The 17,210-nt window shown below is 47.3% G+C and overlaps 1 protein-coding gene across 8 annotated transcripts in view; it reads left to right on the top strand.

Annotated features, from left to right (window-relative positions):
- LOC110496855 (serine/threonine-protein kinase WNK1) overlaps nt 1–17,210 on the top strand; it is a 66,617-nt gene that overhangs the window by 48,193 nt on the left and 1,214 nt on the right. For 3 of the 8 annotated variants that reach the window (XM_036956134.2, XM_036956126.2, XM_090208361.1), the window contains 21 exons: nt 1,650–1,738; nt 3,088–3,307; nt 3,524–3,625; nt 3,734–4,130; nt 4,258–4,418; nt 4,561–4,638; nt 4,970–5,005; nt 5,409–5,546; nt 9,380–9,459; nt 10,073–10,232; nt 11,970–12,086; nt 12,272–12,397; nt 12,504–12,555; nt 12,657–12,800; nt 13,029–14,056; nt 14,225–14,299; nt 14,503–15,137; nt 15,620–15,807; nt 15,980–16,075; nt 16,249–16,457; nt 16,641–17,210. The exon at nt 16,641–17,210 is cut by the window's right edge and continues 1,214 nt beyond it. In XM_036956134.2, coding sequence (XP_036812029.2) covers nt 1,650–1,738; nt 3,088–3,307; nt 3,524–3,625; nt 3,734–4,130; nt 4,258–4,418; nt 4,561–4,638; nt 4,970–5,005; nt 5,409–5,546; nt 9,380–9,459; nt 10,073–10,232; nt 11,970–12,086; nt 12,272–12,397; nt 12,504–12,555; nt 12,657–12,800; nt 13,029–14,056; nt 14,225–14,299; nt 14,503–15,137; nt 15,620–15,807; nt 15,980–16,075; nt 16,249–16,457; nt 16,641–16,994 — 4,485 coding nt within the window. In that variant the 3' untranslated portion in view covers nt 16,995–17,210. Of the gene's footprint in view, nt 1–1,649; nt 1,739–3,087; nt 3,308–3,523; nt 3,626–3,733; nt 4,131–4,257; nt 4,419–4,560; nt 4,639–4,969; nt 5,006–5,408; nt 5,547–5,829; nt 5,929–9,379; nt 9,460–10,072; nt 10,233–11,969; nt 12,087–12,271; nt 12,398–12,503; nt 12,556–12,656; nt 12,801–13,028; nt 14,057–14,224; nt 14,300–14,502; nt 15,138–15,619; nt 15,808–15,979; nt 16,076–16,248; nt 16,458–16,640 lie in introns of all 8 variants that reach the window. The other 5 variants (XM_090208375.1, XM_036956142.2, XM_090208389.1 and 2 more) reach the window with 4 other exon arrangements.

The following is a 17,210-nucleotide window of genomic DNA, read 5'->3' as shown; positions in this document are numbered from 1 at the left end:
TTTTAATTTGCATCATTAGCCATTCTTTGCCACTTGTCTTTTTCTCCCCACTCTTTCTGTCTTCCCTGCGAGCCGTCTTCCTCTCTCTCTGTTACCTCTTTTCCCACCTCCTTCATTCATCTTTGCGCTTTTTCTCGTTCTGTCTCGAGGCGTGTTGAGTCTGTCATTTGTGTTGGGTGTAACTGGGCCTCGACTTGGATCCAAAGGAAGAAAACACACACCTTAGCATAGATACTTCATGATTTATGGTTAGAAATGGGCCTTGAAGGTGAGCCTATTTTCTCACCAATCAGCATTGCCATTCTAGGAATCGAATGTCGGCTGCCAGTGTCAGTGAGCACGGTTGATCAACAACTACGTTGGGAGGTAGTAGGTATACCTTCTCGCACGTGCCTGTTTCTTCCATGAGCGCCACATGACACAGGTTACTTTTTACCTTAGCTAAACATTTGTTAAACTCTCTTGATAAGTAACATGCATTCCCGGAATCAGTATATACGCCACAGACTTATCGCATTGAGACCATCAGAAGTGTGCAACCTTATGACTATCAGAGCTTCAGATATCATATATGACAGTCTGCTGCTGTCTCTGTAGACCTATCCATCACTTGACACCGTCACACATACACCCTCTGCTCCCTCCTCCATTCCTCCTTCTCAATCTTTATCTCCTCCTTTCCCTGCATCACTCCTTCACTTCTCCTTCCTCTCCCCTCATCAACCCTGTTTTCTGGAATCCATGCTCTCCCCCACCATTCTTCTCCCCAAATCCCAGCAACAACAGCACCAGGCCCTAATCTTCAAAGAGTGGGAGTGTCACCATAACTCCAGAGTTCACATGTAGATTTGTAGGTTAGTGGTCCTCAGCAGCACAGGCCCTGGACAGTGGGTTGCTGCTGAACCTTGCTCTGAGACAAGACTGCTGTGCCTGGTGACTATGGAGCTCGCCAGCTTGTAGTCGTATAACCTGGAAATACGTTACCTCTGGTTTGTTCAGACATCCCTATGGGAATGCCATTCCTAAGGTCTGAGGTTAGCACAGGCTTAGGAGATCTTTTACGTTTTGTTCTGAGGTTAGTCAGTTAACATGACCTTTATGAATTATGAAGCCTTTGTTCACTAAACGTGATGTTAGCTGATGAAGATTATCTCATAGAACAGAATGTATAATATCTCCTAAACCTGTGTTTACCACAGACCTTATTTTCTGTGTTTATCCAAAACCCCTACAAAAATGCCATTCATTTTCCTCATACACTTTGTCCAATGAACCATCACTGAGTTAGTGCCTGTAAAAAGACTCCATTACTATTTGGCTCTTTTTCCCCTGAACAACTTTGTTTTCCCACAAGGAACACTCAAGTAGATCACATTACAATTACACGAGTTTGAACATATAGCGTGCACTGCAGTCCAATACAGTGTTATACACTGTTCTCTGATATGAGGCGACAGCAACGCCACAGAAGGCGCAGATAGAAATATATTACATAGAACAGACATACTTCCGTCATGTAAAATATGTCATCATTTCAGCTCTGTACAAGACATTTCTATCTGCAACCCTGGATAGACCCGGAAGTTAGAATCACGGAAACAGTGTGTTGACAATGTGTGGGTTGTGACTGGGAGGTCTGTGTCTTATAGGGGGTGAAGCCGGCCAGCTTCGACAAGGTGGCGATCCCCGAGGTGAAGGAGATCATCGAGGGATGCATCCGACAAAACAAGGACGAGAGGTTAGCTCACATTCTAATTTTGATCATTTGGCAAACGCTCTTATCCAGTGTGATTTGAGCTTCATAACCACTAATGAGACACAGATACAGGGAGAGTATTCATACTCAACCACTAATGAGACACAGATACAGGGAGAGTATTCATACTCAACCACTAATGAGACACAGATACAGGGAGAGTATTCATACTCAACCACTAATGAGACACAGATACAGGGAGAGTATTCATACTCAACCACTAATGAGACACAGATACAGGGAGAGTATTCATACTCAACCACTAATGAGACACAGATACAGGGAGAGTATTCATACTCAACCACTAATGAGACACAGATACAGGGAGAGTATTCATACTCAACCACTAATGAGACACAGATACAGGGAGAGTATTCATACTCAACCACTAATGAGACACAGATACAGGGAGAGTATTCATACTCAACCACTAATGAGACACAGATACAGGGAGAGTATTCATACTCAACCACTAATGAGACACAGATACAGGGAGAGTATTCATACTCAACCACTAATGAGACACAGATACAGGGAGAGTATTCATACTCAACCACTAATGAGACACAGATACAGGGAGAGTATTCATACTCAACCACTAATGAGACACAGATACAGGGAGAGTATTCATACTCAACCACTAATGAGACACAGATACAGGGAGAGTATTCATACTCAACCACTAATGAGACACAGATACAGGGAGAGTATTCATACTCAACCACTAATGAGACACAGATACAGGGAGAGTATTCATACTCAACCACTAATGAGACACAGATACAGGGAGAGTATTCATACTCAACCACTAATGAGACACAGATACAGGGAGAGTATTCATACTCAACCACTAATGAGACACAGATACAGGGAGAGTATTCATACTCAACCACTAATGAGACACAGATACAGGGAGAGTATTCATACTCAACCACTAATGAGACACAGATACAGGGAGAGTATTCATACTCAACCACTAATGAGACACAGATACAGGGAGAGTATTCATACTCAACCACTAATGAGACACAGATACAGGGAGAGTATTCATACTCAACCACTAATGAGACACAGATACAGGGAGAGTATTCATACTCAACCACTAATGAGACACAGATACAGGGAGAGTATTCATACTCAACCACTAATGAGACACAGATACAGGGAGAGTATTCATACTCAACCACTAATGAGACACCGATACAGGGAGAGTATTCATACTCAACCACTCAGGACCTTCTCAAATGTATGACCCGTTTCAAAGTGTGTTAAAGATGTCTGTTGATTTGACTCATCCTCTCTCCATATTCTGTTCTCCCACGTTCTCCCAGGTACTCGATAAAGGACCTGCTGAACCATGCCTTCTTCCAGGAGGAGACAGGGGTGCGTGTTGAGCTGGCCGAAGAGGACGACGGGGAAATGGAGGCCATCAAGCTTTGGTTGAGGATAGAGGATGTCAAGAAGCTGAAGGGGAAATACAAGGACAACGAGGCCATTGAGTTCTCCTTCGACCTCAGCAAGGACGTCCCTGAGGACGTGGCCCAGGAGATGGTGGGTGGCAACACAATGTCCACTTCAGAGAGAGATTGACTGTGTCCCAAATAGGCTGCCATTTGAGACGCAATCTTTATTCTTCCTGATTATTTATTAGGAATCCTTGACTTACAAACATCATCTAGACTAAATGACATTAAATGTGAGTCAAGTCCTAACACTGCCCTATTGTGTGTGTGTGTGTGTGTGTGTGTGTGTGTTTTTCTTTGTCAGGTGGAGTCTGGCTACGTGTGTGAAGGGGACCATAAGACCATGGCTAAGGCCATCAAGGACAGAGTTTCCCTCATCAGCAGGAAGCGAGAGCAGAGGCAACAGGTCTGTACCGGCTCAATGGTATCTTTGGCTTGAATCCTGGATAAATGTGATGTATGGTATTGCAATCATGAATTAAACTAAGCTAAACTAGATGGGATTAAATTGAAGGTGAGAGAGGAACAGGAGAAGAGGAGGCTGGAGGAGGAGCAGGGCCAGCAACAACAACTACTGCAGCAGCAGCAGGGCCAACCTCAACCAGGGCTCCAGCCCGGCACAGAGGCCCCCCAACCAGCCCAGCCCGTCCCTCAGGCAGCTCCCCAGCCAGGCCAACAGGCTGCCCCCTACATCCCCCCACAGCCCACCCAGCAGCCAACCCAGCCCATGGCCCCCTACATCCCCCCTCAGACAGCACAGCTGGGGCCACAGGGGGTTCCCTATATACCCCAGTCTACAGGGCAGCTCCCAGTCACTGTCCCAGTATCGTCCCAGGTTCCAGTCCAGGTTCCAGTCCAGACAGAATCAGAGAGGCCAGAGGTGGACCAGTACCCACAGCAGACGGAGACTGGTCTGTACCTTCTGCCTTTTTGCTCTCAGGGCTCTGTATTATTGACCTACATTATAGTCTTAATCTAGTGTTTATGAACTATCTATTGATAAACCATCTCCCCATTCTCTACCCCTCCCTCTTTCAGCCAATCAAATGACAGATAGTGCTCAGGGTTCCTCCGTCCTTCATGAGACCCACCCGGTTCAGCCGGTGATGTCATACACCTCTCTTCCCAGTCAGCAGCCTCAGCCACAGGCCCCTCCCCCTGTCCAAACAGACCTATCACGTCAGCCGCAGCAGACCATGGTGAGTCGTTAATGTGGCACACACAATGCATTTAATATGTGCTCACAGTAACAGTACCCAACTCTTGTCTCTGCATGTATCATAAAGTCCCATGTAGTTTCGATCTCATTCTCTCTGCTTCTCCCTCTGTCCTGTTTGTCAGGTGGTTCCTGCTGCTCAGCATACCACTGTTGCCCCTGGGGCTCCAAGCTCCCAGCCTGCCCCTGGGGCCCCACAACAGGTACACGTCACCATCACAATACAACTTCACCACCACAACACTGCTGTTACTCAGCTGATCACCCCTAGATCATCGATCACTATGAATAGATCTGGATCAGAGGCTTCTGTGGGCTCTTACCAAAAGGCCATAATTAGCATTTGTTGAAAACATTGGTGGACCATCTCACTTCTCTTTCTTTCTGTTTCTTTCTGCGTTCCTTTTGGTTCTGTTTTTCTTTATTCCTGTGCTTTCTCTCCTTATATTTCCCTCCATCTCATTCTCTTTTTTTCTGCTCTCCTCTTCTTTCCTCTCCCTCTTACCCGTTGTTGTATTTTGTTTGTTATTATAGTACGGAGGTTACTACCACCCACCACTCCCCCCTCAGGTACTTAAAAACAAACGCACACCTCTTCCCTCTACTGTCACACCCATCCTTTCTCTTAACATATACTGTTTATATGGTATACATACACTATTTATATGCTATCCTTCTGCTATTTGAGTAGTGTGTGTGTGTGCTGTAGAATCCATGCTATAAAACCTGTACTGAGGCTATATGAGACTGATTTATAGTAATCCTATGTGATTCAGTAGGTAAGTGCCTGGGGGGGTTGCATGTTGGATGAGAGCCAGTGTCAAACTGAGGTGGTTTGGCCTCTGGGGGAGGGATGGTGCGTGTGTTTGAAGAACAGTGTGTTGTGGAATAGATAATGGAGAGTCTTGTCTGAGATATGGCCATTTGATTTGTGCAGATCTCTTATCTCTGTCACTCCCCCTACCCCCTGTAGGTGCCCCCCCAGCAGGTGACATTGCCCCCCTCTCAGCCCATCCCTCCTCTGCACCTCCAGCAGCCACAGCCAGAGGGCAGCGATGCACCTCAGAGCTCAGCACTACCACCTCTCCAGCCTGGAGTCCGGCAAATACAGGTGAGACACCCACACATTGGTCAAGTGCACAACAACCCCATTTTACCCTCATACCAACGCTAAAACACTCAGACAATCTACAAACAAGGACACAGAATGTATTCCATCTAGTAAATGTTTTATCACACATGTACGGTCTCGTCATTCTTTTCTATTCTTTCCCTCTTTTTAAAATTATTTTCTGCTTTTTGACTAACGGCTCTGTGTCGGTCTCCACTCTTTCATCCACTTTCTTTCATGAGTTTCTCTTGCATGCTGCTGCTTTTTCCTGCATGGCTGTCAGTCATGGGCCAATGAACCAAGCCCTCCTATCCTGTCTCCTCCAATCAATGCAGAGCACCTCTACTTCCTCTATCAGGCCACAAACGCCTCTGTGATGCAGGTACCCACAGGACAGGGGCAACGTGTGTGATTAGTGTTAGTAGTTAGGCTTGACGTGTTAGTAGTTTAAGGAGCCTACAAACAGACACGCGTCTTATGAGAAGTAAAACCTTGTACTTCCTGTTCACCCCGCTACCATCTAGAAGGTGAAGACAGTACAGGTGCATCAAAGCTGGGATTGAGAGACTGAGAAACAGCTTGTACCTCCAGGCCATCAGACTGTTAAACAGTCACCACTAGCCGGCCTCCGCCCAGTACCCTGCCCTGAACCATAGTCACGGTTTCTACCCGGTTACCACCCGGTACTCTACCCTGCACTTTAGAGACTGCTGCCCTATGTACATAGTCATTGAACACTCATCACATTTAATGTTTACACTGTTTCACTAACATTTTCTTAGTCAAGATCACTTTGAGTCAAAATGCAAGCCGATATCTACCGCTCAGATTTGTTATAAACAAGCCGATATCTACAGCTCAGATTTGTTATAAACAAACCGATATCTACAGCTCAGATTTGTTATAAACAAGCCGATATCTACCGCTCAGATTTGTTATAAACAAGCCGATATCTACCGCTCAGATTTGTTATAAACAAGCCGATATCTACCGCTCAGATTTGTTATAAACAAGCTGATATCTACCGCTCAGATTTGTTATAAACAAGCCGATATCTACCGCTCAGATTTGTTATAAACAAGCCGATATCTACCGCTCAGATTTGTTATAAACAAACCGATATCTACAGCTCAGATTTGTTATAAACAAGCCGATATCTACCGCTCAGATTTGTTATAAACAAGCCGATATCTACCGCTCAGATTTGTTATAAACAAGCCGATATCTACCGCTCAGATTTGTTATAAACACGACTTAAACGTAAACCTATGAGGTTTGTGCAGTAGGCTATAGGCCCAATACATTAACACTGCATATTGGCTATGCTTGAATTGCCCTGCCAATGTTCATCTCAGAACATTTTAGAAATTATATTTTAAACCATTTGGTATATGATCACACTGGTAATATTACAGCTGAGTCAGCATATAGTTATTTTAGAATTGTTTTGATTTTACTGGACTGATGGCCTGCATGTGATGGTCAGCCTGAGGGGAGGGAGAGTGCAGCGGTGAGGTTGCCTCTCACCTCACTCACTGTTCAGCCGCTCTCTCTCCCTCAGCTGAGAAAAGGGTCTTCCAGCTGATGGCAAAACTCAAGTCCCACTGCATTATTTATGCCTCATGCACCAATTCATGTTGTTACTGCTATGACCAGAGAAAGTTGAAATATTCCTGGATATTAATAACCTTTTGTGACTCCCAAACCCGCATGCGGGAGCGTAATCATCGCCTGAAACTAATTAGCATAACGCAACAGACATAAATATCCCTAGAAAATATTCCTATTCATGAAAATCACAAATGAAATATATTGAGACACAGCTTAGCCTTTTGTTAATCACCCTGTCATCTCAGATTTTGTAAATATGCTTTACAGCCAAAGCTAGACAAGCATTTGTGTAAGTTTATCGATAGCCTAGCATAGCATTATGCCTTGCTAGCAGCAGGCAACCTTGTCACAAATCAGAAAAGCAATCAAATTAAATAGTTTACCTTTGAACTTCGGATGTTTTCACTCACGAGACTCCCAGGTAGAAAGCCAAAGTTCATTTTTTCCCAAAAGATTATTTTTGTAGGTGAAATAGCTCTGTTTGTTCTTCATGTTTGCCTGAGAAATCACCCGGAAAGTCACGAAAACGGCGAAAAATATTCCAAATTAGCTCCATAATATTGACAGAAACATGGCAAACGTTGTTTATAATCAATCCTCAAGGTGTTTTTCTAATATCTATTCGATAATATATCCATCGGGACAATTCGTTTTTCAGTAGGACTTATTGGAGTAATGGCTACCTCTGTATTTTACGCTAGAATCTCTCGGAGCCACCATGTGACCACTTACGCAATGTAGCCGCCTACGGCTATTCTTCAACATCAATGCGTAAAACTACGTCACAATGCTGTAGACACCTTGGGAAATACGTAGAAAGCGTAAGCTCGTTGATGGTACATTCACAGCCAAATAGGGAGTCATTGGAACGCAGCGCTTTCAAAACCTGGGGCACTTCCGGATTGGATTTTTCTCAGGCTTTCGCCTGCAACATCAGTTCTGTTATACTCACAGACAATATCTTTACAGTTTTGGAAACGTTAGCGTTTTCTATCCAAAGCTGTCAATTATATGCATATTCTATCATCTTGTCCTGACAAAATATCCCGTTTAAAACAGGAATGTTTTTTTTCTTCCAAAAATGAAAATACTGCCCCCTTGTACCAACAGGTTTAAAAAAGACAGAAGCTGCTAATAATAAGGCAAGCGTATTGGAACACTTTGCTATAGTAATTCATTGCAGCTGCAGTGCTGGTTGTAGTGTGAGTGGAAGTAGGGAGATCGCACCTTTTTATGGCTTATAACGGTGTTGAACAAGTTTTTAAATCTCACAGTATAAACTTTGCTGTAGGTTCAAGATTTGTTTTTACAGTCTATGGCTCGAGGAAACTGTGCAGACAGCTACCCTGCCTCCCCAGCAGGAGCGTTGGGCTAGTAACCGGAAGGTTGCAAGTTCAAATCCCCGAGCTGACAAGGTACAAATCTGTCGTACTGTTTCTAGGCCGTCATTGAAAATAAGAATTTGTTCTTAACGGACTTGCCTAGTTAAATAAAGGTAAAATAAAATAAAAAATCTGAGCTATCTGGTTGGCCAGTGGGAGGCCTATAGGTGCACTTGAATTGTTCTCTGGGCCTGCCGGCTAGATGGAGTACTACCTTAAAACTTGTGAAATGGTTCAAAATGGGAACACTAGGGCTGCTGAATCAAGTGCACCTATTGCCAACAGCGCAACAAATAAAATAAAAATAGGAACACAAGTCTTTATTGTTGTTGTTTTTTTACAGAAATGTTTGGTGATCAACTAGGAATGCCTATTGCATTTGACCGGTTGGTGACCAGTGTTATATACTGCATTCTAGTCATGGCTAATCCTATATAACTACTGCTGTATATACCTTTTCTATTTATATACTGTCCAAACGGTTCATTATATGTATATACATTTATATTCCGGTCTATGAGAGTGCTCGGTGTGATATATTAAAACATCTGGATATGTATATTGTGTTTTTCTAAATGATTGATAGGTATTACTGCACTGTTGGAGCCAGAAACACAAGCATTTCACTGCACCTGCAATAACATCTGCAAATCTGTGCACGCGAACAATAAACTGAGTTGATTTTAGTGTGTTTGCTCAAAGCACTGCAAATTCCTTGGTCAGATCACATACCTTTTAGTGCTTAAGGTGAAGCCAGATCCAGCCCTTGCTTTCATGCCTGACATGACATGGTTGGAAAGCTCCTTTAAAGAACAGTGTGTGTGTGTGATGATGTTTCAGGCCTCTGTGAGTGTATCCCAGCCGGCGCCAGCCGAGCAGGCAGCAGGTCCGACAACACTTGTCCCTCAGTCTGTGGAGAGGTAAAGCATCACATAATCTCTCCACAACAGCCCAAGACCTAGCTCATACCAGAACGCCTTTTCTGCTACTCAATGTTTTATTAAAAATACATATTTATATGGAACGGCCCTATGTTCATTGTGATGTCCTCCTAGTAATTGCAAAATGTCTCTGTCTCTCCTCTCTCTCCGTCTCCCCCCACCTCTCTCTCCGCCTCCCCCCACCTCTCTCTCCGCCTCCCCCCACCTCTCTCTCTGTCTCCCCCCACCTCTCTCTCCGTCTCCCCCCACCTCTCTCTCCGTCTCCCCCCACCTCTCTCTCTGTCTCCCCCCACCTCTCTCTCTGTCTCCCCCCACCTCTCTCTCTGTCTCCCCCCACCTCTCTCTCTGTCTCCCCCCACCTCTCTCTCTGTCTCCCCCCACCTCTCTCTCTGTCTCCCCCCACCTCTCTCTCCGTCTCCCCCCACCTCTCTCTCCGTCTCCCCCCACCTCTCTCTCCGTCTCCCCCCACCTCTCTCTCCGTCTCCCCCCACCTCTCTCTCCGTCTCCCCCCACCTCTCTCTCCGTCTCCCCCCACCTCTCTCTCCGCCTCCCCCCACCTCTCTCTCTGTCTCCCCCCACATCTCTCTCCCAGTTGCCTGTCAGACGCAGCGTCAGGTCTGAGTGACGGCTATGAAGGGGCATCGGGTGGTAGACACGAGGGGCGCTCCATGATCAAGCGGCACCAGCGGCGTTCCGTACGCAGCCGCTCTCGGCATGATAAGACCGCCAAGGCCAAGCTCAACGTCCTCAATGTAAGAGTCACTTTCACCTCAACTCACTGTCTGTATTCTCTCATATGGCAACTCTATCTCCTCGGCCCCCCTTTGTTGGCCAAATTTCCATTAACTTTCTCAACATACCCAGGTTTTCCCAAAATACTGTTTGGAGGATTCCAACATTTCTGCTTATTCCCTACTGACAACTGGGAATCTTCCAACCGGGATTCCAGGAAAACCTGTGAATTCTGGGAAAATTGCAGGATTTCTACAACCCTATGTTGACCTTTCATCCTCTCTCTGTCTATACAGATGTCCAGTTGTACACTGAACAAAAATCTAATATTAATAAAAGATCCCTGAAGCACAAAAGCTTGTTTCTCTCAAATGTTGTGTACAAATTTGTTTACACCCCTGTTAGTGAGCATTCTCCTTTGCCAAGATAATCCATCCACCTGACAGGTGTGGCATATCAAGAAGCTGATTAAACAGCATGATCATTACACAGGTGCACATTGTGCTGGAGACAATGAAAGGCCACTCTAAAATGTGCAGTTTTGTCACACAACACAATGCCACAGATGTCTCAAGTACACCCAATCGGCCTCACAACCGCACACTATGTGCATGGCGTCGTGTGGGCGAGCGGTGTGCTGATGTCAACGTTGTGAACAGTGTGCCCTGTGGTGGTGGGGTTATGGTATGGACAGGCACAAGCTACGGACAACGAGTACAGTTGCATTTTATCGATGGCAATTTGAATGCACAGAGATACCGTGACGAGATCCCGAGACCCATTGTCATGCCACTCATCTGCTGCCATCACCTCATGTTTCAGCATGATAATGCACGGCCCAGTTCCCGCTAATATCCAGCAACTTCGCACAGCCATTGAAGAGGAGTGGGACAGCATTCCACAGGCCACAAACAACAGCATGCTCAACTCTAAGCGAAGGAGATGTTGTGCTGCATGAGGCAAATGGTGGTCACATCAGATACTGACTGGTTTTCTGATTCACTCCCCTACTTAAAAAAGTTTACTAAAGGATGCATATCTGTATTCCCTGTCATGTGAAAGCCATAGGTTAGGGCCTAATGCATTTATTTAAATTGACTGATTTCCTTATATGAACTAACTCAGTAAAATATTTGAAATTGTTACATGTACATTTCAGTTGTGTGTCAGTCATCTGACACACCAAATAAAATGTTATTTTTCACATGCCCCCGAATACAACTGGTGTAGACATTACCATGAAATGCTTACTTATAAGCCCTTAACCAACCACGCCATTAAAAAAATACAAATAAATTAACGAAGCTATATACAGGGTGTACAGATACCTAGTCAATGTGCGGGGGTACAGGTTAGTCGAGGTAATTGAGGTAATATGTACGTAGGTAGGGGTAAAGTGACTATGAATAAATAATAAACATTGAGTAGCAGCAGTGTAAAAAGCTGTTACGAAGCCTTTTTGGACCTAGACTTGGCGCTCTGGTACCTCTTGCCGTGCAGTAGCAGAGAGATGACTTGGGTGGCTGGAAGCTGGTCCCATGTAACTCGGTTTGTAGAGCATGGTGCTTGCAGCGCCAGGGTTGTGGGTTCCATTAAAATATATGCACTCACTACTTACTGTAAGTCGCTCTGGATAAGAGCGTCTGCTAAATGACTCACGTAAAATGTGGCTGGAGTCTTTGACAATTTTTTGACACCGCCTAGTATAGAGGTCCTGGATGGCAGGAAGAATGAACTAATCTTTGTGTCGGTTTCAGATCTCCAACATGGGAGACCGGGTGGCAGAGTGCCAGCTGGAGACTCACAACAGGAAGATGGTGACCTTTAAGTTTGACCTGGATGGAGATAACCCAGAGGAGATTGCACAGATCATGGTAATAATAGTAAACACATAAGCACCGATCTGGATTGTATTGAATCTCCATCAAATATTCCCTAAGGCTCTGTAGTCAAAAGTAAAGGAAGTTGCTATTTTTATTTTGGTAGCTCCACCGATCTATATGGATTGAAATGGGCACGATTTGTGGATATTGTAGTTCAATATCTGTCCTTTTCTAAGGTGCTGAGTGAATTTATCCTGGAGAGCGAACGTGAGTCATTCATCGAGCAGGTTCGTGAAGTCATCGAAATGGCGGACGATAGAGAGGGCATGAAGGAAGGCTACGCTCAACCACCCTTTACACAGGTAACATACTCAAACAACACACAGCAACACGTCATCCTTCACGTACCCACCCACTAACTCCTGGGCAGCCTTTAGTTGACATGGTGTTGTCCTTCTCTCTCCACAGATTGTGGTGGATGACCCCTCACAGCAGCCTGACATGCCCACTCATCTGCCTGGTAAACTTGCACCTACACATTACTATCTCTACTGAAAGATGATTGTCTGAGCTCCACCTCCTCACCCCTTGACCCCTCACCTCTAACCCATTGCCCCTCAGGTGTTCCTCCCAGCGTTGCAGCTCAGGTAGTCCACTCTGCAGGCCGAAGGTTCATTGTCAGCCCTGTCCCAGAGTCCCGTCTGAGGGAGCAATTCTTCGGCCCTCCATCTGCTAACACCTCGTTTGGGGATGAGCCCCCTCAAGGTAAGAGGGACTGGAATCTGTGGGCCATAGAGTGCAACTAGAACTCTCATAGGATGTTAGAACGCTGTGTTCCAAACATGTGCCCCTCTTCCATCTCTGGAATATTTGAGAACTCTAAAACATGTTCCTTGATGTATATACCAGTATGTTTGAAGTCATGATGATAACCTGTACACTTACAACAAGTAATTTATGTAAGTGACTCTGTGTTCCCCCCTTCAACCCCAGTGAGTCTGGGCCTGTCCTTGTCTGCCCCCTCAGGCCACCTCCAGCAGGCCTTAACTGAGATGAGGCAGCCGCATGGGGAGGGACGAGCCACCATGGGCCACCCAGCCGAGCCAGACACCAGCATAGTCCCCTCCTCCCTGCGCCCAGCCTCCCCTCTCTCCCACCCTCACCAAACCTTGGCTCCCCCAGAGGCTACAGTCCCCACCAACACTAGCTTCTCCACCCTGCCTCCTGTCTCAGTCATCCCCTCTGGGTCCTCCACTCTTCCCCCCTCCACATGTCAAGTTGCAACCGGGAGGGTGTCTCCAACCCCAGTTCCAGCCCCTGCATCTGCTACCACTGATCCCACCCCACACCCCCAGCCTGACTACCAAGCTGCCCCCTCTCAGCCTACCCCTGCCCAAATCACATCCCCTCCTCCAGCTGCTCCCCAGGCCACCCTGGCCCCTGTCCCCCCAGCTGCAACCCCCCAGCTGGGAAGCAGCTCTGCCCCTTTCCCCCCTGTCTCCGGAGCTCCACCCAGTAACTCTGGGACTGTGACCAGCTCAGAGCAGCAACCTGCTGACCTTGTTCCTATTCCATCCTCTCAGCCTATCCCTGAGTCCATACCTGTCACTCAGCCCACCTCCTCCCAGCCTATCCCTGCCTCTGTCCCTGTGGCACAGTCTGCAATGGCACCCACCCAACTTCCACCCTCTACCCTGCCCTCCCTACCGTCCCAGCCAGGGGACCCAGATGGGGTAGAGTCCCAGTCCAAGGTCCCTGGTATAGATGACATACATGCCCTGGATAAGAAGCTGCGCTCCCTCTTTAAGGACACATCCTCTGCGGACACTGAGACCACCTCCCCCTCCACAGGGACCATCTCCCCTCCCCCCGGGGCGGCCCCGGTGCCCCCCTCCAACCTGTCTCTCACCGCCGGGGGACAGGGAGCCCAGGGCCCCACCGCGACCCCAGGACAGGGCCTCACACCAGGGGGACATGCACAGACACCTCCAGCCAAGCCTGGTCAAGCCACCAGTACACAGGTACAATGGAGGGAACTGTCTTTGTCTAGTGACTGAGAAGATGCAGTATTTGTACTAAATGCTTTTCCCCCTCTACTCTTTCCTCCTATACTCTTTCCTCAGTTGTAACTTGGGTATGATTTTCTCCCACCTCGATGATAATGAAATGTTCCTGTGTGTCTGTGTCAGGTGTATCCTGTTGGCTCCGAGCAGGCAGGCACCCCTACCTCCGAGCAACTGCCTCCATTCCCAGGACCAAACCAGGTTAGTTCTTTTCACAACTTGTTCCTTTGAGAAGTTGTAAATTGTGTGAAGTTGTGAGTTTTGTAGATGTGTGGGATAGGTGATTATTTACTGTTGTTGTTAGGTATCAGTTGTGGTAGTAGTGGTGAGTTATTTTGAGTGGTACTTTCTGAGTGAGTTGAGTTGGTTTGTTTGTTACTGACATGTCTTGTTTGTGTGTCTAGTCCCAGCAGCCTGTGGGTAGTCTGGACGGCCAGCTAAGGAGAGCTCTGAGCCCAGAGACCATCCCAGGGAGCAGTGAGGCAGCCTTGCCCTCCACAAGGGTCGTTGAACTGGGACGCTTCCAAGTCTCCGTTGCAGCAGACGCTAGCACCGGCAGCACTCCTGACCCCTCCAACATCGCCTCCTCTTCCTCTCTCACCCCATCCTCCTCATCCTCTTCCTCTTCCTCCTCTTCCTCCCTCTCCAGCCCGGAAAACACCCTCCACCGCTCCTCCTCCCTCCTTTCCAAAGGGGTCCGGAGAGGAGACTCCGTAGATGCGCTCTCTTCTGTCCCAACACAGCCCACCACCATCGGACGCTTCCAGGTGTCTACTAGTGCCAGCACTGGCCCCAGCCCTAATTCTGTCTCGAAGGTGGGCCGTTTCTCAGTGATGCCAGCCACAGTCAATCCCACGACACCTCCGGGGTCTAGCCCCTCACATCAGAACGGCCCTTCCTCTTCCACCTCTGACCTCCGTAGCTCCGCCCCTGGCGTGAACAGTGGTTCATTTAACCATTACATGACCAGCGACAACGAGGACGACTCGGGGCCTGAGGACGAGGCCTTCCAGAGCGAAGTCAGCTGCCTCCGAGAGAAGTATGTTACCTTCACTCCTCCAATATTTAACCTGTTTGCTGTTTTGGGCTATATTTCTCTTATTTGTTTATCTCAATGGGATCACTTGCATAAGTAAAGGATAAAATGAGAGGGGTGACTGTTGTACTGGATTTTATGTTATAATTAGGGATGTGATGGTCATGGAGTTTTGGATGACGATAATTGGCCAGCCAAATGACCGAGGCCTCTGTAATAACCGTTAGAATAGCAAATAAATATGCAGTTGTTTGTTGCTCCTTGCTGAAACAAGCAAGTTGTTGGAGCAAAGTTTAATCACATTGTGAGTCCACTGACTCAACTGCATGAATGCCCGTCTTAAGTCAGCTGTTCCTTGCAACAACAACAAAAAATAAACGGTTATGAGTCATTTTATTTTTATGACGCTCTTCATCCATAACCTTCAGTTACACAGTAATTGTGCCAGCACTAGTTACAACCCTGCCCTCTCCTCCCCTCCACAGACATATGATAGAGATCCAGACCCTCCACTCACGGCAGAAGGAGGAAATAGATGCTCTGTTCACCAGGCTGGGTAAACCTCCTCCTTCAGCTGTCCTCTCCCCCGCTATGGCTGGGGGCAGACGTAGACCCAAGACCAAGGCCAACAAATCAGCCCGCAGCAGCGCCCAGGCCAGCCCCCAGCACTCGGGTAACCAGAGTTATGATTGGTCTGTCTGTGCACTGCTGAATGGAAATTTACATGACTGCAAGCAACAACTAATTTGTTGATATTAAAGGGTAGAGGCTGCTAGATTAGGATGTGTAAATGTAATGTGATCCGTTTCTCTCCTCTCAACTCTCTGGTTGGTGTCTGTGTTTAGGAGCCCCAGTCACAGGCCAGATCCCCCCAGCGTCCCCACCTAAGCAGACGTCTCCCCCCACTGCAGCGCTCTCAGACAGCCAGACTTCCACCATGGGTAAGCACACAGAGCTGTTTTCCTTTTGTCTATGCTCCATCACTACATGTTTTAAAAAGGAAAACCTAAGCAATATTCCTCAAACCAAGAGATAACTCTCCAGAAGAGAAGCAAAACTTGATTGAGAAATTAGTTGGCTTCCCAGGTTGAACTCGTCCCTGTGTTCCTTCCAGGAGTGAGTGGGACCAGTTCAGACAGTGGAGTGAACACCAGCCAGTCTCAGCCATCAGGTCCTAACATAGCGCCGGCCCTAACACAGCACCGAAAGGGCACGTTCACAGACGACCTGCACCAGCTTGTTGACAACTGGGCCCGAGACGCCATCAGCCTCTCCCAGGGCAAGAAAGGACCCAAGGGAACAGCCCAGGGACCCGGACATGACGTAAGACCACACTTCTCATTCTAAAGAAAAGTGTATCTCAATAAATCGTTTTTTGGCTCTATTTTACATAATTTTTGCCCTTTTTCCTCAATTGTAGTTTTGAACGTGTTATGTGCTAATGTAACTAAACTGAGCTGCAACTTCCCCTTGTCTTTCCCTCTTATGGCCCCTCCCTAACTGCAGATCCCTCTACATATCCCTCCACAAGCAAACATGAGCCGAAAGTTTTCTGCCCCCGGCCACCTGTGCCCTACCCTCCCGTCTACCACCCTGGCAGGTGCCCACCTCCCCATTACCACTAACCCCTCCAACCCACTCTGCCAGCGTCAGGGCTCTCTAGGCCCCCCTCCCCAGGGATTTGGCTATGGCACAGCCCCCTACAGCGCCCCCCAGTGGGCAGGACCCTGTCAGGTGGGTCTCCTGGCCCAGTACCAGGCCCCTTCCGTGGCCTCAGCCCCCCTTCAGCAGGCCTTCCACATGGGAGCCACCCAGAAACCTGTTAGCAACCCTGGAGGTCCCAACCTGAGGCCCACATAGCCCAGTCTGCAGCCCTGGACCTGGGTTAGTAAGGCTGGGCTGATAGGAACTGGGGGCAGGGAGGAAGAGAGCCATAGGAGGACAACTGCTATCTGACGTTCTATTTCACTAATTGGTGAGGTGAAATAAAGAGGATGAAGTGAAAATGGAGGAGAGGAGGCTGTGGTTCAGTCCTGTCAGACAGAGAGTGATGTCTGTCAGTTGGAGGGAGAGTGC

The sequence above is a fragment of the Oncorhynchus mykiss genome, chromosome 2 (assembly GCF_057628025.1).
Source record: "Oncorhynchus mykiss isolate SJ-2025 chromosome 2, ASM5762802v1, whole genome shotgun sequence".
Lineage (NCBI taxonomy): Eukaryota > Metazoa > Chordata > Actinopteri > Salmoniformes > Salmonidae > Oncorhynchus > Oncorhynchus mykiss.
This window is presented reverse-complemented; position numbering and strand designations above follow the sequence as displayed.